General features: G+C 36.2%; 2 protein-coding genes across 4 annotated transcripts in view; one reads left to right on the top strand and one right to left on the bottom strand.

Annotated features, from left to right (window-relative positions):
• The first annotated feature begins 2,679 nt into the window (after positions 1-2,679).
• Positions 2,680-19,637, top strand: SATL1 (spermidine/spermine N1-acetyl transferase like 1). Its single transcript, XM_019810312.2, has 6 exons — positions 2,680-3,189; positions 5,048-5,099; positions 10,814-10,894; positions 11,284-11,385; positions 11,942-11,982; positions 19,467-19,637. The coding sequence occupies exons 1-6, from the start codon at positions 2,680-2,682 to the stop codon at positions 19,635-19,637; spliced, it is 957 nt and encodes a 318-aa protein (XP_019665871.2).
• Positions 19,638-22,731: 3,094 nt separating this feature from the next.
• The window catches only part of APOOL (apolipoprotein O like), a 104,010-nt gene continuing 100,378 nt past the window's right edge, over positions 22,732-26,363 (bottom strand). For all 3 annotated transcript variants that reach the window (XM_002929607.4, XM_011237650.3, XM_019810313.2), the window contains one exon: positions 22,732-23,301. In XM_002929607.4, coding sequence (XP_002929653.1) covers positions 23,213-23,301 — 89 coding nt within the window. In that variant the 3' untranslated portion in view covers positions 22,732-23,212. The remainder of the gene's footprint in view (positions 23,302-26,363) is intronic.

The following is a 26,363-nucleotide window of genomic DNA, read 5'->3' as shown; positions in this document are numbered from 1 at the left end:
ATTTTAATGCATAAACATATCCATATTTTTAGATCTATTGGTCGTGGCTTTATACATTATATTAAATTTAAAACATTCTGGTAGAGCAGACAATGCACAGTTTGAAATCTTAGAATTTGGCAGGTCTTGGTATATATAATTCACTACATAGGCTGTAATAAAATAGCATGTTAAGACTGGTAATAACATTTAATACATTTTTCTGATAATATCTGGAAATGACAAAAACCTCAAATTAATAATATGTATACTTTTATTAAATATAATCATTTAGACTTTGGCTTCCCAAACTGGATAACACTGCCACCTTGGGGCAAACACTGATTATTGAAGGTTTTGTTTAAATATTAAAACAAAACAAAACAAAACAAAAAAAAACAACCTAGTTTTTCCCTGATGGTATTACAGCTACAGTGTGAAGATATTTGCATGGGTGATGGAGGCAGTCTCATTCTGTATTCCAAAGATGGGACAATTTGTGTTAATAAGCAACTGAGCAAGAATAATGCATTCTTGGTGTGTTCTCTTAAAATCAAAATTATGTAATATTCAAACCCAACATTCTTCAAAAAGAAAATAAAAACCTACATGGCTTTCAAGTGATGTAAATGTTTATGAGCCAAAATACAAAAACTATTTAACATATCCAGGTCACTAAACTGTAATTTCTAGTTTTACCCCTTTCAAGGGATCAACTGGACATGTGCCTCCTCTAAAAAAGCAGGAAAAAAGAGTCAAACATCCCCATGATAAATTATGCAAATGGTTTGATTTTGTAAAGCAAACAGCAAAATTCCTTCACCCCTTTCATGGCATTTCAGAAAAACCAAAATGGTAACTGGGTTTTCCTAATTTTGTCTGAACTTTTTCATTGTGTGATCTAAGTCAGGTTATCTAACCTCTCTGAATCTGTTTTTCTATCTGAAAAAAATGGTCATAATAATATCATCTATGTCTCTGAATTGTTGTGAGGATTAAATGAATTATTGCAAGTAAATTGTTCCTTAAAAACATGCCTGATATCACAGGACTTATTCATAAAATTTTAGCTTTCATTATTATTACAAATGGATTGAGATCAAATTACCTACATATTATGTGTTAGATTTAGTATAATTTTGTGATGTGACTTGATTTGCCTGTCATTATATAAAAATGGGCTGTCTAGTTTCCATTTATAACCAGTATAGGTCAAATGGTGATTGTGCCCCCACAGTTCTATTTACTGTTCTATCCATGGGATGGGCTTTGGACTCTGTCCCCATTCTCCCACATATTAGACTTCAAAAAACTAGTTAATTCAAATTTCACTTTTTTATTAATAAAGTGTAGAACAACAGTATATATCTCACACAGTTGCTGTGATGATTGAATGAAGTAACGCATATATAAGGCTCTTAACACAGTGTGAGACTTAAAATAGCCTCAACCAAGGTTCTCTGGTATATTTAAAAAATAAAAATCACTTCATCTGTAACAGTTTTAGCACCAATTACATAATATACATCATTGTGGAAATGAGCCAACAAATAAAATGATGGGAGAAGGGTTCCTGTGAGGGAGAATGGGGTTAAAGGATAATACACTTGATTTCACAGATATGGGGGTGGAGAATAAGCATAGTGTGTGTAAGAGGCAGGATAGTGTGATGGTAAAATGCCTGAAAATGGAGTTGGACAGACCTGGGCCTGAATTCAGGCTCTTCCCAACCTGTTGAGGCTTTGGTTAGTTTACCAAATCTTTTGAAGTATTTTCCGCAGAAGTGGGGATAACAGAATTGGTATGGGATTAAATGAGAAAATGTGCTTCCCACTGAACCTAGGTCATAAGTCAATAAATAGTAACCAGTTATTTTTAATTATTTGTAAAGAACTTTTTTCTGCATTAGAGACTTGGGCACCTCATCAGGACAACATTTTAGAGCATTCTAGTTTCTATGCCTATGGAAAAGAGGTGGTAAGTGGAAGTCAGGACAGAAATAGGAAGTGGGTTATTTCAGGGCCAGGGCACGGGGAAAGCAGAATCAAAACAAGCATCTTTGAATTGAGTTGTTAAAATAGCAGGCACTTTTAGGGGGAGTGCCAAGCATAAGCTCTCAGACTCCTTCCAGCTTCTTCTTCTTCTTTTTTTTTCCTTCCAGCTTCTTGCTTCACCCTCTTAAGCTCCAGGAAAGGAGGAAATAAAGTGATGGTCAAACAGGCCCTGTCCCTCACCACATGGGGGAGCACTTAGGCACGTAAATATGAGCATTGTGACTTCATCACTATGACGCAGTGACTGTGCAAGGGGGTGAAGCAGTAATACCCCCCAAGGGTCATTTTCTTCTTCCCCTCACTTCCGGCCTGTTGGCAGAGAAAGGCCAGATGACAACCTGAAACCCAGCCCAGCCTACAGTGGTAATTGCTGGTAAGGTCAACTCCAGTAAACCAGAGACATCAATAATCTTCTTTAGGTAGTCCTTTATTTCCCCCATTCTCATCTTGATAGAGGGGTCTCAAAGTACGAATCAAGTTGAGAAAAAACAGAAACATCCCAAAGCCTCCCACTACAGTGCTGTAGTTAAGGACTCCTGCTCCATCAAGACACAGTCACTGGCCAACCAGTCATCTGCCAACCCATCATCTGCCAGCCAGTCCTCAGCCAACCAGTATTAGTCAACAAGTCCTTAGCCAACCAGGGATGAGTCAACTGGGCATGAACCAATCAGGCATGAAACAATCAAGCTTACCAGACATGAACCAACCAGGGATGAGCCAGCCAGGCACGAGCTTATTTGCTACGAACCAACTGGACATAAACCAACCAAATACAAACTTACCTGACATGAATCAACTGAGCATGAAACAACCAGGTAGGAGCCAACCAGGCGGGAGCCAAACAGGCACATGGCATCCAGGTATGAGCCAACCAGGCACGTGGCAACCAGTTAGGAGCCAACCAGGCCTGAGCCAGTTCACTGTAAGTCAATCAGGCACGAGGCAACCAGGCTGGAGCCAATCAGGCATAAGTCGAGCAGGAAGAAGCCAATCAGGGACAAGGCACCCAGGCATGAACCAGCCAAGTCCAAGTCAACCAGGCATAAGGCAACCAGGCAGAGGCCAATCAGACATGAGGCAACCAAGCTTGAATTCTTTCCGAGTAAGACCTGCAGGGGCTCATGACTCTCCTGAAATCCTGCGCCTAATTAAAGTAAGCATCTTTCTCCTTATTCTGTAGAGTTTCATGGCATCAGTTTAGGGCTGAGGGTAAGGAAGACATAGGTCAGGTTTTAATCCTAGCTCTGCTTATTATGACCCATGTACACAACCTTCTTGAAGTTACTAAACCTCTCTAGGCTTCAATTTTCACAACTAAAATCAAGATCATAGTACTGTCTATATCAAAAGATTGTTGTAATAACATAAAATAATTACACATAAATTTCTTGACTTAAAGTAGTGGGCTTAGGAAGTGGGGGGGATGAATTCATGGATATTTCAGGGACTTAGTATGTTGTCCCTCCTGGGGAAATTTTAACTTTAAAAGAGGATCTTAGAGAAAAGGAATGTTTCACTTAAATGAATGACCTATCAGTGACAGAATATCAGGTATTAATGTGTAAGATTTTAGGGTAGGGAGTCTTTTTGCTTTTAAGACACACCCAAGTGTAGAAGCTCATGACTGTGCAGAAAACAATATTCATACAGAAGAGATTTTCCATACAATTTCAGACAGTTCTTTGACTGCTAAAGCACACCCACACCCATCCACAGACAACCACCAGGAGTCCAAGGAGTTGGATTAAAAATGTATGATTTAAAAGTTTATTTTAATGGTTTTCCTGGAAATCAACCCAGTATAGTAAAGAGGACAAACTAATAGCCATAGTTACTGTGTTGAAGTTCTGTGGCACTCAAAGCAGTCACTTTGTGATGCACAACCTAAACAATTCCATATAAAAGTAGTAGCCTAGATTTTTAATGGAGTAAATATGAGACTGGAATAAGGCACAGGTTATAGATAAAAAGACTTTTGCAATGCAAATGTTTCCATCGACTAATTTATATATACATATATTTTATATATATTAATTTATGCATATGTTTTCTTCCTATCTATCTGTCTATCCTTACATCAGGCCAAGTTTCTGTTCCCTTTGATCAGAGAATGTATTTTAATGGCCAAAATAAAACACCAAATGTTTTCTAGTGAAATCCATCTGCTGAAATGATGCTAGGTCCTATTACAGATCTGTAAGAACTGGGCTATCTATCCTTCTATGTCTTCCATTCTGTTCTATCCCCACAAGTTCCCATATCATTTCTCTAACTGGCATTAATCTTCATGATTAGATCATCAATCACAGTACTATGAAAAACATGTTAATTATTCCAGAAGCACATTTTTCCATGTAGAAAAAACATTTAATTTTCTTGTAGCAACCAGTTGGCAATTAATAAATTTATTATTGAATGGCAGTGAATCTCTCTATTCAGAAAATTTACCTTCCTTACCTTTCCAAACATCACCAAGGGAAAAATAGATCACAGACCTTCCCACTTCAATGAAACTGTACCCGTGGCGTTCCTAACCACATTTACTTTTAAATTTGCCTCATGTACCTGAATATACACTAGAAGTTTCTTGGGAATAATTTTAATGGGTATTCACCAGAAAAATAATACAAGAACTAAATTGCTCTTATAGACATGAGACATTACTTACTCATAGACATGAATGTAATAATTAATTAGCTTTGAACTTTATGTTCTAATAATCTGAAAGTGGGCAATGACTTTCCAAGAATGAGATCCAAACCATGTATTAATTTGAAAGTGCAAAAAAATGATACAGTGAAAAGCCTCACTGACAAAGTCTAAAGTTAAACTGGGAAAAACGCCTCAGGAGAACATGACAGACCTTTCTGTAAAGTCTACTAGCTTTATTATATACTGATTGGGACATCTTATGTTAATAAATACTCAATAAGTTGCTCAAGAAAAACTTCATGATTATCATCTTAAGAATTTATTAAGCCATAAACTAAAAGTTTTCTCTACTTTGATAGGAATTGGCTTCCTGTGAAAACATGCTAGATTCAGTGAAGTTAACAGTAACAGGTAAGATGTTCTATAGTATTTTCAGAGCTAAAAAAAGAAACATGGCATAATATATACACACATACTACTTGTACCTAGATTTGTGGAAGCTGCTGTCCTTGGTACACAAAGATGATGGCATTAATATTATCTACTTGTGCAGGACATCAGTTTGGTAGCTTTGTCAGTGATCCACTATATTTTCCCCATTTTTTAAGTATGAAATTCATATTTAAGAGCTTTTACATCTTTATGCATGCAATAGACTTCCAACTAATTTTCAAAATGTAGAATAAGAAGTGTAACTATTCAAAGAAAGTAAATTTAATGCCCAATAGGTTGGTAGTAGCTTTATAGGATGAAATGGATAAACACAAAATGACAAACTATTTTCAAGATACTTACTACATTTTGATAGCCAGCAATATTAAAAGGATAGGCTAGTGTTTTATAATGAATTAGAGCTTTTTAGGCAGGAAATATGAACATTGAGATGATTAAAGCATATAAAATTACACACTTGGGGGGCTCCTGGGTGGCGCAGTTGTTAAGCGTCTGCCTTCGGCTCAGGTCGTGATCCCAGCGTCCCCGGATCGAGCCCCACATCAGGCTTCTCTGCTATGAGCCTGCTTCTTCCTCTCCCACTCCCCCTGCTTGTGTTCCCTCTCTCACTGGCTGTCTATGTCAAATAAATAAATAAATTTTTTTTAAAAAAATTACACACTTGGAATTCCAAATGAATTTGAGGATCGGCTTTACCATTTCTATGAAAAGGGGTAGGGACTGGAATTCTGATAGGGATTGCATTAAATCTTTAGATCACTTTGGGTAGTACTGACATCTTGATAATGTTAAGTCTTACCTATGAATACAAGAGGTCTTTCAATTTATTTAGGTCCTTTTCTTTCAGCAATGTTTTTGTAGTTTTCAGCATGCAAATATTTCACCTCCTTGGTGATATTTATTCCTAGTTATTTATTTTAGAGGCTACTGTAAATGGAGTTGCTTTCTTAGTTTACTTTTTAGTTTGTTCTTTTTGTGCATAGAAACAAAACTGACTTTTGTTTGTTGATCTTATAGTCTGCAAATTTGCTGAATTGCTTTATTAGCTATAGTAACTTTCTTTTGAATTCTTTAGGGTTTTTTATCAGTAGGACTGTGTCATCTGCAGAGATCATTTTACCTCTTTCTAATTTAGAATGCCTTTATTTATTTTTCTTTTCTAATAGTTTTGGCTATAACTTCCAGTACAATGTTGAATAGCAGTAGTAAAAGTGGACATCCTTGTCTTCTTAATCTTAGGGGGGATGCTTTAAGCCATTCACCTTGAGCATGAAGTTAATGGTTTTTTATAAGTACCCTTTATCACGCTGAGGAATTTTTCTCTATTCCTGGTTTTCTCAGGACTTTTGTCATTAAAGGGTATTGTATTTTGTCAAATGCCTTTCCTGCATCAATTGAGATATTCATGTGCTTTTTTCCTTTTGTTCTGTTAACATGATGTATTATATTGATTTTCTTATGCTGAACCATCCTTCCCTTCCTAGGATAAATCACACTTGTTCATGGGTCATGGTGAAAAAATCTTTTACTACGCTGTGGGTTCAGTTTGCTTATAGTTTGTTGGGGATTTTTGCATCTATATTAATGAGGGATATTGGTCTATAATTTTGTCTTCTTATGTCTTTTTTTTTAAAGGTTCTATTTATTTATTTGAGAAAGAGAGTCAGAGAGAGCAAGAGTAGGGGAAGGGGCAGAGGGAGAGGGAAAAGCAGACTCCTCCACTGAGCAGGGAGCTGGACACAGGGCTAGATCCCAGGACCTGGGACCATGACCTGAGCCAAAGGCAGACGCTTAACTGCCTGAGGCACCCAGGCGCCCCTCTTGTGATGTCTTTACCTGTCTTTGGTATCAAAGTAATACTGACTTCATAGAATGAGTTGGACATGTTTCTTCCTCTTCAAATTTTTTTGGAAGAGGTTGAGGATTATGCTAATTATTCTTTAAATGTTTGATAGAATTCACCAGGGAAACCGTCTCGTGGTTCCTGACTTTTCTTTGTTGAGAATTTTTTTTGATTACTGATTCAAACTCTTGTTAAAGCTCTGCTCAGATTTTTTCTTGAATCAGTTTAGATCATCTGTAAGTTTCAAGGAATTTGTTCATTTCTTCTAGGTTATCTAATTTCTTGGTGTAAAGTTCATAGTATTAACTTATAATCCTTTTCATCTCTATAAGGTAATAGTGTTGCTTTATTTCTGATTTTAATTAACTTGCATCTTCTCTCTTTTTTGTCAGTCTAGTTGTCAGTTTGTTATTTTCAAAAAAACAACTTTTGGCTTTACTGATTCTTCTCTAATGTATTTTTTTCCGTTATTTTGTTTATCTCTGCTCTAAACTTTATTATTACCTCCCTTCTGTTAGCTTTGGGCTTCATTTGCTCCTTTTTTCTAGTTTCTTAAGGTATAAGGTTAGGTTATTACTTGAGATTTTTTTTTTTTGCCTTTAATGTAGGAGTTTATAGCTGTAAGTTTCCAAGCACAGCTTTCCGTAAGTTTCGTATATTTTCATTTTCATTCATCTGTTTTCTAATTTCCCTTGTGATTTCTTCCTTGACCTATTAGTTAAGAGTGCATTAATTTCTACATATATGTGATATTCCTGGTTTCCTTCTGCTATTGATTTCTAGTTTCATTCCACTGTGATTGGAAAAGATACTTTGTGTGAGTTCAGTCTTTCAAAATTTATTGACTTGTTTTGTGGCCTAACATATGGCCTATCCTAGACAAAGTTCCATGTGCACTTGAGGAAAATGTGCATTATGTTGTTGTTGGGTGGAGTGTACTGTATATTTCTTTTAGGTCCGTTTGATCTATATTGTTCAGATAATCCAGTAAATTATTTATCTTCTGTCTGGTTGTCCAATACACTACTGAAATTGAAGAACTGAAGTTTCCTACTATTATTATAGAGCTATTTTTTCTATCTTCAATTCTGTCAGTATTTGCTTCATATATTTTGGATCTCTGATGATTGGTACATAAATGTTCATAAATGTGAATTGACTCTTTTATTATTAAATAACCCCCTTGTCTCTTGTAACAGTTTTAACTTAAAGTCTATTGTGTCTGATATACTACAGCCACCTCAGCTCTCTTTTGGTTACTATTTGCGTGAAGTATCTTTTTTCCATTATTTCACTATCAACCTTTCTCTCTCTCTCTCTCTCTCTGTGTGTGTGTGTGTGTGTGTGTGTGTGCTTAAATCTAAAGTGAGTCCCCTATGGACAGCATTGAGTTGGATCATTTTTTAATCCATTATTCTCATCTCTGTCTTTTGATTATTTAATCCACTTACATTTAAAGTAAATGAGGAGGGACTTCTGCCATTTTGCTGTTTTCTATATGCCATACAGCCTTTTTGTTCCTCACCCTCCATTGCTACCTTTTGTGTTTTCTTGATTTCTGTATTGAAATATTTTTATTCCCTTCTCATTTCCTTATGTGTATATTTTATAGATATTTTCTTTGTGGTTATTATGGAAATTACATTTAACATCCTAAATTTATAATTATCTAATTTGAATTTATACCAACTTAATTCCAATAGCATACAAAATTCTTGTCTTATACATCTCCACTTCCCCCCTTTTATGTTATTGATGTTAGAGATTACATCTTTGTACATTGTGTGCCCAATAACATACATTAATAACTAATTTTATGCAGTTGTCTTTAAATCATGTAGAAAATAAAAAGTGGAGTTACAAACAAAATTAAAATAACTCTAGTCCTTGTAATTGCCCATGCATTTACCTTTAACTAGGTAACTTTACTTTTATCTTTATTTTTTTATGTGATTTTGAGTTACCATCCAGCTTTCTTTCATGTCAACCTGAAGGACGACTTCTAGCATTTTATGCAGGGCAGGTCTAGTGATAATGAAATCCCTCAGGTTTTTGTTTGGTCTTGGAGCTGATCTGGGGATGTGTCAACTTCTCCCTCATTTTTGAAGGGCAGTTTTGGTAGAGATACAATTCTCAGTTGATAGGCTCCCCCGAGCACTTTGAATAGATCAACCCACTGCCTTCTGGTCTCCAAGGTTTCTGATGAGAAATCAGATGATAATCCTACTGATCCATTGTATGTGACAAGTTCCTTCTCTCTTGCTGCTTTCGAAATTTTCTCTTTGTCTTTCAGCAGTTTGATTATGTGTCTTGGTGTTGCTCATTCTGGATTTATACCACTTGGAATTTGAGCTTCTTGGATTTGTAGATACATTAATTGATTCAAATTTAGGAAGTTTTCAGCCATCATTTCTTCAAATATTCTTTTTTCTTCTCTCTCATCCTTCTAAGAATCTGCCTTATAGTGTGTATATTGGCCCACTTGATGGTGTTCCACAAAGCCCTTAGGCCCTGTTTACTTTTCTTTTTTTTTTAAGATTTTATTTTTATTTATGTGACAGAGAGACAGCCAGCGAGAGAGGGAACACAGCAGGGGGAGTGGGAGAGGAAGAAGCAGGCTCCCAGCGGAGGAGCCCGATGTGGGGCTCGATCCCGGAACACCGGGATCACGCCCTGAGCCGAAGGCAGACGCTTAACGACTGCGCTACCCAGGCCCTGTTTACTTTTCTTCATTGTTTTTCTTTCAGTTCCTGACTTGGTAATTTCAATTGTCTTATATTCAAATTCACTGATTTTTTTCTTCTGCCAGCTCAGTTCTAATTTTGGACCTCTACAGTGCATTTGTCACTTCGGTTATTGTACATAATTATCAGCTTCAGAAGATTTTGGTGGGGGTTCTTTTTTTATAATTTGTATTTTGTTACTGAGATTCTTATTTTGTTCATACATTTGTTTCCTGTTTTTGTGCATGTCTTTCCTTTAGCTCTTTGAGCATCTTTAAGACAGTTATTTTAGTCTTGGTCTAGTACATGTGGGCTTCCTCAGGTATGTTTTCTATTGATTTACTTCATTCTTTTGAATGGGGCATAGTTTCCAATTTCTTTGTATGCCTTTTGATTTGTTGTTGAAAACTGGACATTTGAATCTTATAATGTGTTAACCCTGGAAACAAAATTCTCCCCCTTCCCCAGAGATGGCTATTTATTTTTTTTATTGTTATAGAGTGTCTCTGTGTAAGAGATCGGCCTGAGTTAAATGTTTAAGGTATTTTGAGGTCTTTTCTAAGTCTGTGTCTTTACCTGGTCATGCATGGTAGCTTTCTAAATTCTCTGTATATGTGACTGATTTTAAATATCAAACAAAACAGGTGTGGCTCTTTTTATATCTGGAAGCTGCTTTCTTTGGTGGAGGTTGGAAAAATGGTGGCCAACTTTTAAGCTCTCACCTCAGCATTCAGAGTAGCAATCCATGATTGGAACACAGAACTCCAGTATGTGGAGGATAAGTCCCCCAATGCCTATCCTGGCTCCAGCAAATCACTCAGCAATTCATGTTGCCATCTGTATAGCTGCTGCCATGAAGCAAGGGGGCAGGGGAGACTTGTAAGCCACCAATGGGACGACAGCTGAATTTGACCAAAATTAACTGCAGTTTACCAGCCAAGCTGTCCTCTGGAAGTTGCAAATGTTCAAATAAACTCTAGAGTTCCAGAATATTCACTTCCAGTACAGTTGTACAGGTGAAGAGATGAATTCCTGGTGCTGCCTACTCTATTATCTTTCGTTTATTATAAACTTTCTAACATATCATATATGAATTTATATTTCAGATTTACTCAGGGATGGCTTTGGGGACAATCCCCTTTTCTATTGCCTAATTGCAGAAGTACACAATCAACAAAAACCATCAGGTAAAATAAATCTGACTCTTCCAATTTAATCTGGAGTATACTTTCTCTACCCTAAAAATGAATAACAGTTTGATAGCATAGAATTACTATCAAACAGAGTAGAAGAGTATAAGTACATAAACTCAGGTTGTTTTTTTTTTTAAAGAAAATGTGTGGTATTTGTAATGCATAGGAAAACTTTGGAAGAATATACATTATTAGATGGATTATTTTTTTAGGATTGTGTTATAAGGGACTTAAACCCACATTATATATTTTTTGTATTCTTTGATATTTTGTCCAGTAAGCTTTTATTAGTTTAATAAACACTAAGATATTCAATTTTAGAGGAAAGAACACTCTAAGATTCAAAGCATTAACCTCATTCTACCTTCTTTTTCCTCTTCTAGGCAAAGTGACTGTTGGATTTGCCATGTACTACTTTACGTACAACCCCTGGATTGGCAAGTTACTTTACCTAGAGGACTTTTATGTCATACAAGCTTACCGAGGTCAAGCTACACTTACATTACTACTTATATTTTAAAAATTAAAATGGCATATTTTAAGGAGTAGAGATAGGGCTTCAAAATAAATACGGTATTTAAATTAGTTTATGTAACTCACTTCTATTTCATGAGACTAATCACTATCCTAGTTACCCTTGCATATGGTGAACTCAATCACAGATTAGAAAACAACTTTCTTATTAGTTCCCATCAAGGCTTGAATAACCCAAATTATCACAGCTATCCTTTTATCTTTAAAAATGTGTTTATATTTTAGGTTGTTTTGTCTGAAAGTGAGTAATGTACTATATTATGAGAGTGACAGGGACTCATTTCTGCTTCACCAATCTTTAAATCCAAAATCTTTTCTATTACCTTTGGAACCACTTTACAATTAGAAGAAGATATTAAAAATATTCATGAGTTGAGTTTCAACACAAGCTATTAAGAATATATAACAGCCAGATACAGGGTTTTATGTTTTACTTAAGATTAAAGCAAATAAACCTGTTAAGTGGATTTTTTCAACTCATGTCATTTTCCATGATCTATTTAAAAGGTCTAGGTATTGGAGCTGAAATGTTGAAGAGGTTAAGTCAGGTATGTATTACATTTAGTATTGGTATTCTATATGTTATCATTTTCTTCATTAAATATTATTTAACAGGGTGTAAATTAGATAATTTATCTCGCCTTCTGAACAAAACCTCAAAATACTTATTTTTTATTCCAATTAAAATAGATCTTCAAATTAGATAATCATATAAATTATATTTGAATTACATTTAACCAAAAATTGATTTCTGTGTAATCCACAACCATACTATATACTACTTTGCTATAAAGCAGAAGTAAGCAAGAGGGAGATTAGAAGGCAATTTTACCTATAAAATAGGTCCATGGTATGAATATAAGAATAGCATAAAAATGACTTCTGAGAAGTTGGAGGAGTAGGAGCCTCCTAAGCTCATTCTGTCCCATGGACACACCTAGAAAACAGCCACATCAGTGCAACCAACCCAGAAAATGACCTAAAGACCAGCAGAACAGACATTCCACAGTTAATCAAAGAGAGGAGTCCACATCGGAAGGGGTAGGAGAGGCAGAGACAAGGTAAAGAAACAAATTCCTGGGGAGACTAACCACAAATGGGAGGGACACCACAAGCACACAGAAGGGAGATGATCAGACCCCATACCAGGCAACGCAGGCATGGGGGATCTGCATTGGAAAGAAGTCCCCATAACACCTGGCTTTGAAAACCATGGGGCTTAACTTCTCAAGTTTTTACAACCAGTTGGGCTTAACTCTGGGACCTTTAAAAATCAGTGGGCTTAGCATTGACAGTGAGAAGGCAATAGAAAACGGAGTCCCCAACCTTAAAGAGACAGCATAACAAACAACCCCACCAAGACAGAGCATAGAAGCAGCAGTATGAAAAATGCGTAGGATATCCAAGAAGATTTATTTACAAATCTCAGAATATGTGCTGGAGAGGCAGGGATCTTTAGGATACTACTCCAAGAATAAAAGAGCTGGTGGGAACCATTTCTCTCTTCCCCAAACCCCTACTTCCCAGCCTTGATAGCTGGATACTTGTGGGAAACAGGGGGTATGCTGCACCTACCTTGCTAATATCATGCATCCCACCCCACATTCTCCTGTGGATCCACTCCATCCATTTCACCCCACTCACCAGGAGTCCCTCCAAAGCAGCTCCTGCCAGGTCTTATTCAGGCAGCTGTGGCAGTGACCTGCACCAATCAAAAATGACTCCTGCCTTGGGGAGAGGGAAAGATAACCCCACACATCAGTTAAGACTGTAGCCCTAGCAGTCAATGGCAGTGCAGAGAGTGCCCTGCTGATCAGTGGGTCTGCAGCATCAGCACATGGACTGGGGACAGGCACCTGATAGGATAACTGGCCCTGTCCACCAACAAAAACATCTCAGGGTTAGCACAGGGAGAGACTCCTGCAGTTTGGGGTCACTGCAGCCCTGGCAGACTGGGGACAGGCATCCGGTCTGCCAGCCCTGCCCACCAATAAAAGCCTCTCAAGGTATAAGGTAGGGAGACACCTGCAGGTTGGTGCTACCACAGCCCTAAGAGACAAACTGGGGATAGCATCTGATTTGTTTACAGCCCCTGCCCACCAACATAAGCCTCTTAGGAGACAACGCAGGGAAAGCACTCTGCAGTCTGGTATGACTTCAGTCCCAGAAAACTGGGCTTAGGGCAGGTATTTGGTCTGACTGTGACAATGCCCAACTATAAGCCTATGACCACAGAATGGCCCCTTAACAGGACAGGACCAAATATGACCCACAAAAATCAAAGAAGGCCACTGCAGCCAACTGGACTGAAAGCAAATGAGGCTTAGCCACAACAGTAGGGCACGCACAAACCACATACAAGACACCCATGAAGCACCTGGTTCTGGTGAACAGGGGACATTGTGCTACAGGGCACCACAGGACCTCTTCTTTGTAAGGTCACTACATTCAAGATCAGGAGACATAACTGATTTTCCTAATACATAAAAACAAATGTAGAGAGTTAGACAAAATAAGACAGAGGAATATATCCCAAATGAAAGACCAGGACAAAACCACAACAAAAGAGCTAGATGAAATGGAGATAAACAAGATACCTGATAATGAATTCAAACTAATGGTCATAAAGATACTGGACTTGAGAAAGTGGAAAATCACAGGGAAACCTTCAACAAAGTACCAGAAAACAAAAAAGAGCCAATCAGAGATGAGTAATTTAATAACTGAAATGAAAAATAAACTAGAGGGAATCAATAGATTAGAGGAGGCAGAAGAACAGATCAGTGAGCTGGAAGACAAAGTAATGGAAAGCAACAAAGCTGAACAGGAAAAAGAAAAAAAACAATTTAAAATGAGAATATGTTTAGGGAACTCAGCAACATCATTAAAACCTAATAAAATTCATATTATATAGATCCCAAAAAGAGAAAAGAGAAGGGGGCAGAAAATTTATTTGAAGAAATAATAGCTGAAAAGTTCTCTAATCTGGGGAAGGAAAGAGACATTCAGATCCAGGAGGCATAGAGAGTCCCCAAGAAAATCAACCCAAGGAGATCCACACCGACACACATAATAATTAAAACGGAAAAAAAGCAGTGATAAAGAGAGAATTTTAAAAGCAGTAAGAGAAAAGTTACTGGCTCCCTGTCTCCTTCTCCCTCTGCCATTCTCCATGCTTGTGCTCTCTGGCTGTCTGTCAAATAAATCAATAAAATCTTAAAAAAAAATAGAACGGGTTCAAACTAAATCGAATATCAACTTAATATAGACTCCTACACTATATGCATGTTATATATGAGCCTAATGGAAAAAAACAAATCAAAATGTAATAGATACACAAAAAATTAAGAGAAAGGAACCCAAGCGTATCACTATAGAAAGCTATCAAAGACAACAGAAGTGCAAGAGAAAAAATAGAGAAGAACAGAAAAAATATCTGTAAAACAACAAATGGCAACAAGTACATACCTATCGATAATTAGTTTGAATGTAGTAAATGAATGAAATGCTCCAATCAAAAGACACAGGGTGACTGAATGGATATAGAAGCAAGACCCACTGATAAGCTGCCTATAGGAATCTCCCTTCAGAACTAAAGGTACATGCAAATTGAAAGTGAAGGGATGGAAAGATATTTACTATGCAAAAGTAACCTAAAAGCAAGCTGGGGTACCAATACTTAGACAAAATAAACTTTAAAACAAAGACTGTAACAGGAGACAGAGAAGAACACTACATAATTACAAGGGAACAATCCAACAAGAGGGTATAATCATTGTAAATATTTATGCACCCAATATAGGAGCATATATATACATAAAGTAGCTACTAACAGACGTAAAGAGAAAAAAAAAAAACTGTCATTAATACAATGATAGTAGAGGACTCTAACCCTCAGTTACATCAATGGATAGATCATCCAGACAGAAAATCAAGGGAACAGTGGCTTTGAATGAAACATTGGACCAGCTGGATCTAAAAGATATACTCAGAGCATTCCACCCCCAAATAGTGGAATACACATTCAAGTGTATCTGGAACATTCTCCAGAAGAGATCACAGTTTAGGTCACAAAACAAGTCTCCATAAGCTCAAAGATTAAAATCTATCATGCATCATTTCTGACTACAATGATATGAAACTAGAAATCAGACACAAGAAAAAATCTGGGAAGAACACAAATACCTGGAGGCTAAATAACATGCTATTGAACAATGAATGGGTCAACCAAGAAATCAGAGGAAATAAAAAAAAAAATACATGGGGGGCGCCTGGGTGGCACAGCGGTTGAGCGTCTGCCTTCGGCTCAGGGCGTGATCCCGGCGTTCTGGGATCGAGCCCCACATCAGGCTCCTCTGCTATGAGCCTGCTTCTTCCTCTCCCACTCCCCCTGCTTGTGTTCCTTCTCTCGCTGGCTGTTTCTGTCTCTGTTGAATAAAAAAAAAAATTTAAAAAAAAATAAAAAAAAAATTAAAAAAAAAATTAAAAAAAAAAAATACATGGAGGCAAATGAAAATGAAAACAATGATCCAAAATCTTTGGGATCCAGAAAAAGCTGCTTTAAGAAGGAAGATTATAGCAATATAAGGTCTACCTGATAAACTAAGTAAAAGCTCAAATAAAGAGCTAATCTTACACATAAAGGAGCTATACAGAAAGAAGAACAAAGCTCAAAGCCAGTAGAAAGAAAGGAATAATAAAGAATGCAGCAGAAATCAATGTAATAGAGACCAAAAAAGGAAAAAAAAAACCACACAATACAACAGATCAATGAAACCAGGAGCTAGTTCTTTGAAAAGTGCAACAAAATTGATAAACCTTTAGCCAGACTCACCAAAAAAAGGAGAGGACTCAAATAAAATTAAAAAACGAAGGAGAAATAATAAGCAATGACTGAGAAATATTAAGAATTATAAGAGAATATTATGAAAAATTTTATGCCAATAAATTGGACAACTGAGAGGAAATGGATAAATTCCTAGAAACATACGACCTTCCAAAACTGAATCAGGAAGAATTAGAGAATTTGAACAGATTGCTTACTAGCAATGAAATTGAATCAAGCAATTAAGAAACTCCAAACAAAAGTTAGGGCCAGATGGCATCACAGGTGAATTCTACCAGACATTTAAAGAAAAGTTAACAACTTTTATTCTCAAACTATTCCAAAAAATGGAAAAGGAAGGAAAGCTTCCAAATTCATTCTACAAAGGCAGCATTACCATGATCTCAAAACTAGATAAAGACACTACAAAACAACAAAACTAAAGGCAGTATCTCTGATGAACATAGATGCAAAAATCATCACAAAATATCAGCAAACCAAATCCAAATACTCATTTAAAAAAATTATTCCCTATGATCAAGTGAGATTTATTCCACAGATGCAAGGGTGGTTTAATACTCACAAATCAATCAATGTGATACATCACATTAACAAGAGAAAGGATAAAAAACACATGATCACTTCAACAGTTGCAGCAAAAATATGTGACAAAGTACAACATGCATTCATGTCAAAAACTGTACAGAGTAGGTCTTAGAGGAAACATACCTCAACACAATAAAGGCCATGTAAGAAAAACCCACAGTTAACAGCATACTAAATGGTGAAAAACTGAGAGCTTTTCCTCTACAATCAGGAACAAGAATGCCCACTCTTACCCGTTATTCAACATAGTACTAGAAGTCCTAGCCATAGCAATCAGACAACAAAAAGAAATAAAAGGCATCTGACTTGGTAAGGAAGAAGTAAAATTTCACCCTTTGCAGATGACATGATACTGTATATAGAAAACCCTAAAAACTTCAGCAAAAAACTACTAGAACTGATAAATGCATTCAGTAAAGTCACAGGACACAAAATTAATATATGAAAACCTGTTGCACTCTGATACACTTATAAAGAAGTAGAAAGAGAAATTAAGAAAACAACTGCATTGACAACATGACCAAAAACAGTAAAATACCTAGGAATAAACCTAACCAAGGAGGTGAGCATCTGTACTCCAAAAACTATAAACCACTGATGAAAGAAACTGAAGATGACACAAACAAATGGAAAGGGATTCCACAGCTCAGGCAGTGGAAGAACCAATATTCTTAAAATGTCCATATTATCCAAAGCAATCTACAAATTTAATGCGATCCTTATCAAACTACCAACTAATTTTTCACAGAACTATAACAAATAATCCTAAAATATGTATGGAACCAAAAAGACACTGAATACCCAAAGCAATCTCAAATATGAATAAAACTGGATTTGTTCCCAGATTTGAAGATACATTACAAAATAATGAAAACAGTGTGGTACAGGCACAAAAATAGACACATAGATCAATGGAACAGAACAAGTCCAGAAATAAACCCAAGCTTTTGTGGTCAATTAATCTATGACAAAAAAGGAAAAGAATATGCAATGGGAAAGACAGTCTCTTCAACAACTGTGTTGGAAAACAGGACAGCTAAATAAAAATAATGAAACTTGACCACTTTCTTACATTATACACAGAAATAAACTCAAAATGGATTAAAGATCTAAATGTGAAACCTGAAACCATAAAATTCCTAGAAGAAAACAGGCAGTAATTTATTTGACATCAGCCATAGAAACATTTTTTAGATGTCTCACTTGGCAGAGGAAATAAAAATAAAATTATACTATCAACTACAGCAAAATAAAAACCTTTTAGACAGGAAAGGAATCCATCAGCAAAACAAAAAGGATACCTACTGAATAGGGGAAGGTATTTGCAAATTACATATCTAATACCAGGTAATATCCAAAATAATGTAAAGAACTTATATAACTCAGCACCAAAAAACCCAAATAATTTAAAAAGCAGGCAGAGGATCTGAATAGACATTTTTTTTTTCAAAGAAGACATATAGATGGCCAACAGACACGTGAGAAGATGTTCAATACCATTCATCATCAGGGAAATGCAAATTAAAACCACGATGACCTATGACTTTACACTAAAATAAAAAATACAAATAACAAGTATTGGAAAGGATGTGGGGAAAAAAGGAACCCTCCCTCATTTACTGTTGTTGAGAATGCTAAGTGGTGCAGCCACTGTGGAGAACAGTATGGAGGTTCAAAAAAATTAAAAACAATATTACCATATGATAACAGTAATTCCACTACTAAGTATTTACCCAAGGAAAGTGAAAATACTAATTCAAAAAGATATATGGACCCCTATGTCTACTGTAGCATTATTTACAATAGCCAAGCTACAGAAGCAACCTATGTGTTTATCAACAGATGAATGGATAGATGATGTATGTATATTTATATACATATACATATACACACACAATGGCATATTACTGAGCCATAAAAAAAATGTTACGTTGCCATTTGCAACAACATGGATGTACCTAGAGGGTATAATTCTAAGTGAAATTAAGCCAGAGAAAGACAAATACTTTGTAATTTCACTCATATGTGGAATTTAAGAAACAAAACTAATGAACAAAGAAAAAAGTCAAACAGAACAACACTCTTAAATACAGAGAACAAACTGGTAGTTGCCAGAGGGGAGGTAGGTGGGGGGGATGGGTGAAATGGATAAGGGGATTAAGAGTACACCTAACTCAATGAGCAATGAGAAATATATAGAACTGCTGAATCATTCATTATACTGTACACCTGAAACTAATATAACACTGTATGCTAATTATACTTGAATAAAAAAGCATAGTATAACAATAAGATCCTTTTGTACTTTGGAAATGCATGTGAAAATTTTAGGAACTTTTTCTATAAAGAAAAAAACTGAATTGGATTTACAGAAAAGCCAATGAGTAGACTTCGCAAATCATTTTTGGACTTTTCAAAGAGTTTTAAAACTCAACAGGACATTTTTTCTTCTTACAGCTTTAGAGAAGTCTAAGAGTTAACTATTGTGTTAATATTTGGAAGTATTACACAGACATAGTGCCTTACATATAGACCTTTAATAAATGTGTTAATGAAGACTACAGCTTCAATTAAAAGTAATCTCTATTTGTTTTTAAACAGATAGCCATCAGAAGCCAATGTAACTGCATGCACTTTCTTGTTGTCATTTGGAACCAGGCTTCTATTGACTACTATACTCGTCGAGGGGCTTTAGACCTTTCCTCTGAGGAGGGCTGGCATCTGTTCAGGTTTAACAGAGAAGAACTCATGGATATGGCAAAGGAAGCGTAAAAGATGACTCATCTCAACTTGCCCCAACATATGCTCCAACATTTGAATGTCACCTGAGTCCAACAGCAGTTTGACTTTGAGTATTGTACAATACAGCAAGTGATCAAACTCTGGTTTGTGCAGATCTTTTACACTGAAACAGATTTGGCAGATACAATCCACTTCCCTTTATCCAAACTAATATACTAACGACTAGCAGCAGAGCTGATGATCCAAAAGAGTAGATAAGTCAAGAATCACTTTATACTTGGTGTTAGGATATTTATTTTTTACTTACCGTATCTCACTAAAGTTAAGATGTTTGTATTTTCACATCTTAAGACAGCTGAAATTGGGATAAGTACAATGAACAACCGGTATCACTTTTTTCTTAGAGGTAAAATAACATGTCTTAGATTTGACGAAATATGGATTCATTTGATCATAAACAGATCTGAGGTACAAAAAATTCATTTACAATACTGAAGCTAAATTTTGAGGATCTTACTTATGAAAAACTACTAAGTGAACTAGTTCCCTACCTTGAGTAGCTCAAGTACCACTGACTCCTTAACATCATCTCAGAACTACATTTTATCTCTGAGCATTTACAGATCTTTAGTTGTATTTATCTTAGGGAAGATCCTACATATAACACTGTCTATGCATACTATTTCTTTCCTTTCTAGTAGAAATATAACCCCTTTGACAGAAGTATAATTACTTTTGTTTCCTGTGTTACAAGCACAGAACATGTGAGTTCCTACTATGTACCAGGTGTTTTATAAGCACAAAAGCTGCACAAAGACGATTCAGTCACACCCACAAGGAGTCTTGTCTGAAAAAATACGAGTTTTAGTTTTATAATAAATTGGATGGATTGTCACAGCTATAAACACCCAAGTGTAAAGGAATGTAGAAGAGAGAGCATTTCAATCCTACGTTGGAGGACTGAGAAAGGTGACACTGGAATTAGGTTTGAAGGATGAGTAGGACATTGAAATATGGACAGGATGAAACAGGAAAAAAAATTCTAAGAGGAAATACCAGCACAGGCAGAAAAAAAAACAACTTAAAATAACAAAGCATGTTCAAGGAGCAAGTGATACATTATAGATAAAATATACATTGGCAGTAGGTTAGAAAAGGAAAGGGAAGATAGGATTAAAGCTGAATTGGAATCATAAGTGAAGGGCCTTGTATGTCATGCTTAGGAGTCTTGATTTGACTAAATAGGCAATGATGAGCCACTGAAGATTTCAGAGAAGACAAATAACCATAATGGCTGTTAGAAAGACAACTGTGTCATAATATGACAGACAGGTTAGAAGAATAGGGTAGCAGACACTGTATGTTAGCTGAAACTCAACACCCATTCCATATCCTGTATTCCTTGCCTTCCTCACCATAGGAAAAAAGATGATTTGCCAATTTTTCTTGAGCTAAGGTGGCTACATGATAAGTTCTGGTCAGAATACAGACAAGAAATCTGAGAGGAGCTATAAGCATTTACTTTTTTGATAACAGAGGGTCAGAAGCATCTAGTATAGTTTTTCCTAATTTTTTCTTCCTACATTTAATGTGTATATGCTCCCCAGAGAAACAACAGCCATTTGTCACCATGAGATGACAAACTAACATACTAAAGAGCAGAATGGAAAGAGAAAGTGTTTAGGTCATTGAAGGCACTATGAGCTACTGAATGAACCCCGTACTGCCTAATTCCAGACTTTAAATAGACTCTTATTTACTGTTAACTGGCTTACTGCTACCTTCAAAGAGAACACATTCTCAAGTGACAGAAAGCAAGACTGCTGGAGGGCAGATGAAGGACTACTGTATTAATTCAGGAAAGTGATGATGAAAGGGTAGAGCAGATTTGAAAAACACAGAAATAAAAGAAGAGAGAGGTAAAGACAATTTAGTTTTAGGCATACTAACATTAGGGATACCTATGGGATGTAAGGTAGATGCAATAATAAATAATTAGAAAGTAGGTCTACAGCTCTAGAGAAATATGGGAGCTGGAAATATGAATGATAAGGAAATATAAATGGTGGCTGAAGCCAGTGAAGTATATTGAATGAAAATGAGAGAGCATATAAAATGAGAAAAGATGACTAGGAATGCAACCTGAAGAGCCACAGCATTTTAATTCAGAGCAAGAGAATGAAGAATGACAAGATAAGCAGGAATAACAGAGAACAAAGGGAGGAGTGAGTTTCAGGGAGGGAGTGTTCAAGAGTCAATAATTACAGAAAATTCAAATAGGTAAAGAGGCCAGGGAGTGAGAAAGTCAGAGAGGAATCAAAAGTGAGGAAGTAAGAAAGTGACACTAATTATTTTTTTATGAAGTATGGCAATCATAGTAAAGAGAAAGGAAAGATAGCTTGAGAGGAAGAGGCAGGGTTAAGGAAAGGTTGTTGCTACTATTGTTTTTGGACAAAGGAGATCTGAAACTATTTATAGATTGAGGAAAAGAAAGTAACGAAAAGAGAAACCAAAGACTGAAGATTAAACAGGATAGAATATGGTACTGGGAATGAACCACGAGAGACTATGGACTCTGGGAAACAAAACTGAGGGCTTCAGAGGGGAGGGTGGTGGGGGAATGGGATAGACTGGTGATGCGTAGCAAGGAGGGCACGTATTGCATGGTGCACTGGGTGTTATACGCAACTAAGGAATCATGGAACTTTACATCAAAAACTAGGGATGTACTGTATGGTGACTAATAAAAAAATATTAAAAAAAAAGAATATGGTACTGGGAAACACGGGAAAGAATGAGATCAGGAACACAAATAAGCATTAGCCTTAGAAAAGGGGATGCATGGCTGAAGGTAGAGGGGAAGAAGCTGAAAATGGTCATGTCTAAAAGCTCATGTTTCCTCTTTATGTAATAGACAGTCATCTTTGGCAGGTATAGGAGGCTTAAGAATAAAAGGTCTGAAATAACTCTCCTGGGGAACAGAATAGGAAACCACCTAAAGGAACCAGGATTACCAGGCAGCACTGGTGTGCCTTATAGAATATGGTCCTTTTAAATAGAAGTGTTTTTGGACATTTAAGAGGAGCTGACATTACTAAAACAAAGAGACAAAACCAAGCCCAAGTGTCATAAAATGCGGATATTTTATTCCAGCTCCAGGGAATGAAAAAAAGGGGAGTAACACATCCTTCTACACACCATTCTAATGTAGCTGACATTAATTTGAAAAGCTAAAGCAAATATGTATATTTATCTGTATAAATATTTATATATACACATACATATTTCATCAGTGTTTATATATTTATTCTACCTTTGTTTTTTTATAAACACCCTTAAAAATCATGAAATGCATCCAAATACTTCTATTTCTGCTTCTTCATCAGTCATTTAATATTGTTTGGATTAAATTCACAGATTGTATTTTAATCTCTTATGTGACTGGCCAAACTGTACATTACATTAGAAGATATGAGGGAAAAACTTTGTTTAAAAGTTATGCCCTAAAAAAAAAAAATTACACTCTCTGTGTCACAGTTACCCTTTACATGATTTTTTCATTATTTTCAACTTCATACATCTTGTAGTTCTCTACGTAGACTATTTCAGCTTCTAGTGCTGTACATATCTATATCTTCCGGATGGGACTGCCCGTAATCCATGAGCTTGGGGTCAGGCATAAACTGTGTAGCACCTGATAAAGTATTAAAATGAAAAAAAAATTAGTCATTCATTTCACAATGTATTGTTGGTACTGGGAATACAGCAGTGAATAAAACGAATAAAAATCTCTGTTGATATGACCTAACATTTAAGTTTGGCAACACAGAAAATAAAGTAAAAGATCTATCAGATGGTGGTAAGTGCTATGCAAAAAAATAAAACAGGGAGGGGCATACAGAGCACTTGGGTGATTTACAATTTTAAATAGGGTGGCCTTCAAAAAAAGGTGGTAACTGAGCAAAGAACTGAAGGAGGTAAGTATGTGAGCCCTGTAGATATCAGAGGAAAAATGCCTTGAAAGTATAATGGACCTGAGGCATGTCTGAGGAACCACAAAATGGTCAGTATGGCTGGAAGAGAACAGGTAAGATGTGGTGATGGTGGGTACAGTGAGAGTGATAGGAGACACAATCAGAAAACAATAGAAGGCTAAGTCATATAGGTCCACAGTAAGGCATTTCTCTTTTATTTTAATGCTAGAGGGACAGTTTTGAGCAGAGAAGTGACATGATGTTTTAATTTTTTAAAAGATCCCTCTTGGGGCACCTGGGTGGCTCAGTCAGTTAAGCGTCTGCCTTGGCTCAGGTCATGATCCCAGAGTCCTGGGATTGAGCCCCACGTCGGGCTCCCTGCTCAGTGGGGAACCTGCTTCTCCCTCTCCTCCCCACTCATGCTCTCTCTAGCTATCTCTGTCTCTCTCAAATAAATAAATAAAATCTTTAAAAAAATAAAAGATCACTCTTGTCTGTAGGGAGAAGAGACGACAGGGAAATGAGGGTGGAAGCAGGGAGACCAGTAGTAGTGGAGGTGGTTAAAAGAGACTGGAATCTGGATAACTTCTGAAGGTAGAATGGGCAGGATTTCCTAAGTGGATTGAATATGTTGTGTGAGAGAGACTCTACTTAAGAAACTGGAAGGATGGAGTTGACACTCTGGCAAGGAATAATGTGGGAGAAGCATGTTTGGGGGAAGGCGAGATACATGTCAAGTTTTGGATGTGTTAAATTTGTAGTACTAACTAAACATCTGAGTACAAATGTTGAGTAATCTGCTGGAAATGTGAGTCTCTGGCGCTCAGGAGGGGCCTTGGCTGCTTTATAAATTTTACGGTACTAATTTATATATGGCATTTAAAATTATGGGACTATGAGATCATCTAGAGCATCAGAGAAGAGGTGTAAGGAATGATGAATCCTTTGGATATTCCATTTTTTTTAATTTAAGAAAATTAAGAGAATGTATCAGAAAAGGCTGAGAAGGAACAGCCAGTCAGTGAAGTAAGAGAACCAAGAGCAAGTGGTATTCCACAAGCCACGTGAAGAGATTTGTTTCAAGGAAGAGGGAGTAATCACCTGTGTTAAAAGTTACTGATGGATTGCATAACAAGGAGACTAAAAATGGACTGGATTTGGCAATGTGTAGATCATTGGTGATCTTGATAAACTGACAGTGTGCCAGGCAAGACTACTGTTTTTCATGCATTATCTCACACTACCACCATGAGATAGATAATATTTTTATATTACCCTTGTTTTATAGATAAGGACATTTTAATTTACAGAGGTTAAGAAAATTGACCAATCTCACTTAGCTGATAAATGGAGCCAGGACTGAATCCAGGTTAGTCTGACTCCCTAAAACAACCACCCTGATTTATAAAATGGGAGTTAGAGTAGTAACAATGTCACACAATTTTTTTAGTATTCAGTATAATAATACATACAAAGTGTTGCATATAAAACCCTGTGCATGGTAAGTAGGTAAGAAACAACTATTTATATATTTTCTTTGTGATGTAAGATTAAAAATATTTTTTCAGAAATTTGCTTTTAAGGGTTTTTCAAAATCTTACTTAAAATAATTTAGTTATATTTGGGAAACATATCTTTTTCCCATAGAGGAATTTAATTTCCAGTTTTATGATGAAAACAAAGGGGAGAAACAGATTTACATACAATGATTTTATACTTATCTCTTCAGAAACTTTCTCTATTTCATAAAGTGTGATAAACCTATAATGTAACTTCACTACCACATATACTTAAAAAAAACCCAGATCATAAGTAATCACTATCCATACACTGATATAGTTCTCCATAGGATAGGAATTCTTTCTTTTTTTTTTTAGGATAGAAATTCTTAATATGGGGACCCTTTAGGGATTTATGGATAGAATTCATGTGATCTATGAATTTAAGTGCAGGAAATTTGTCTTCATTTTCATTAACCTTGGACTGAAAATGAAGATTTTCTTCCATAATGAGTGTAGGCAACAAACCACAATAGTATTAGCGGGACCTCTGATTCTGTCACTAACAGAAATCACGAAAAGTTTCATGTCAAGCTGCAGTTGCAAATATTTTGAAATATTTACACTTATCACTACTTAAAAACTATGGCTTTTATTCAATCTGTTAGGTACTTTTGTTTAATACATTTAAAGAAGCACATATATTATGTATTTTATTTTACCCACATAAAATTATTATTCTGAGAAGAGGTCCGTCACACATAAAACACATTAAAAAAATAGTCTTTAAATTTGTATGGAACCAGAAAAGGCCCCGAATCTCCAAGGAACTGTTGAAAAGGAAAAACAAAGCTGGGGACATCACAATGGCCGGATTTCGAGCTGTACTACAAAGCTGTGATCACAAAGACAGCATGGTACTGGCACAAAAACAAGACACATGGACCAATGGAACAGAATAGAGAACCCAGAAATGGACCCTCGGCTCTTTGGGCAACTAATCTTTGATAAAGCAGGAAAAAACATCCGGTGGAAAAAAGACAGTCTCTTCAATAAATGGTGCTGGGAAAATTGGACAGCTACATGCAAAAGAATGAAACTTGACCACTCTCTCACACCATACACAAAAATAAACTCCAAATGGATGAAAGACCTCAATAATGTGAGAAAGGAATCCATCAAAATTCTAGAGAAGAACATAGGCAACTTCTATGACATCGGCCAGAGCAACCTTTTTCATGACACATCTCCAAAGGCAAGAGAAATAAAAGATAAAATGAACT

The sequence above is a fragment of the Ailuropoda melanoleuca genome, chromosome X (genome assembly GCF_002007445.2).
Source record: "Ailuropoda melanoleuca isolate Jingjing chromosome X, ASM200744v2, whole genome shotgun sequence".
NCBI lineage: Eukaryota > Metazoa > Chordata > Mammalia > Carnivora > Ursidae > Ailuropoda > Ailuropoda melanoleuca.
This window is presented reverse-complemented; position numbering and strand designations above follow the sequence as displayed.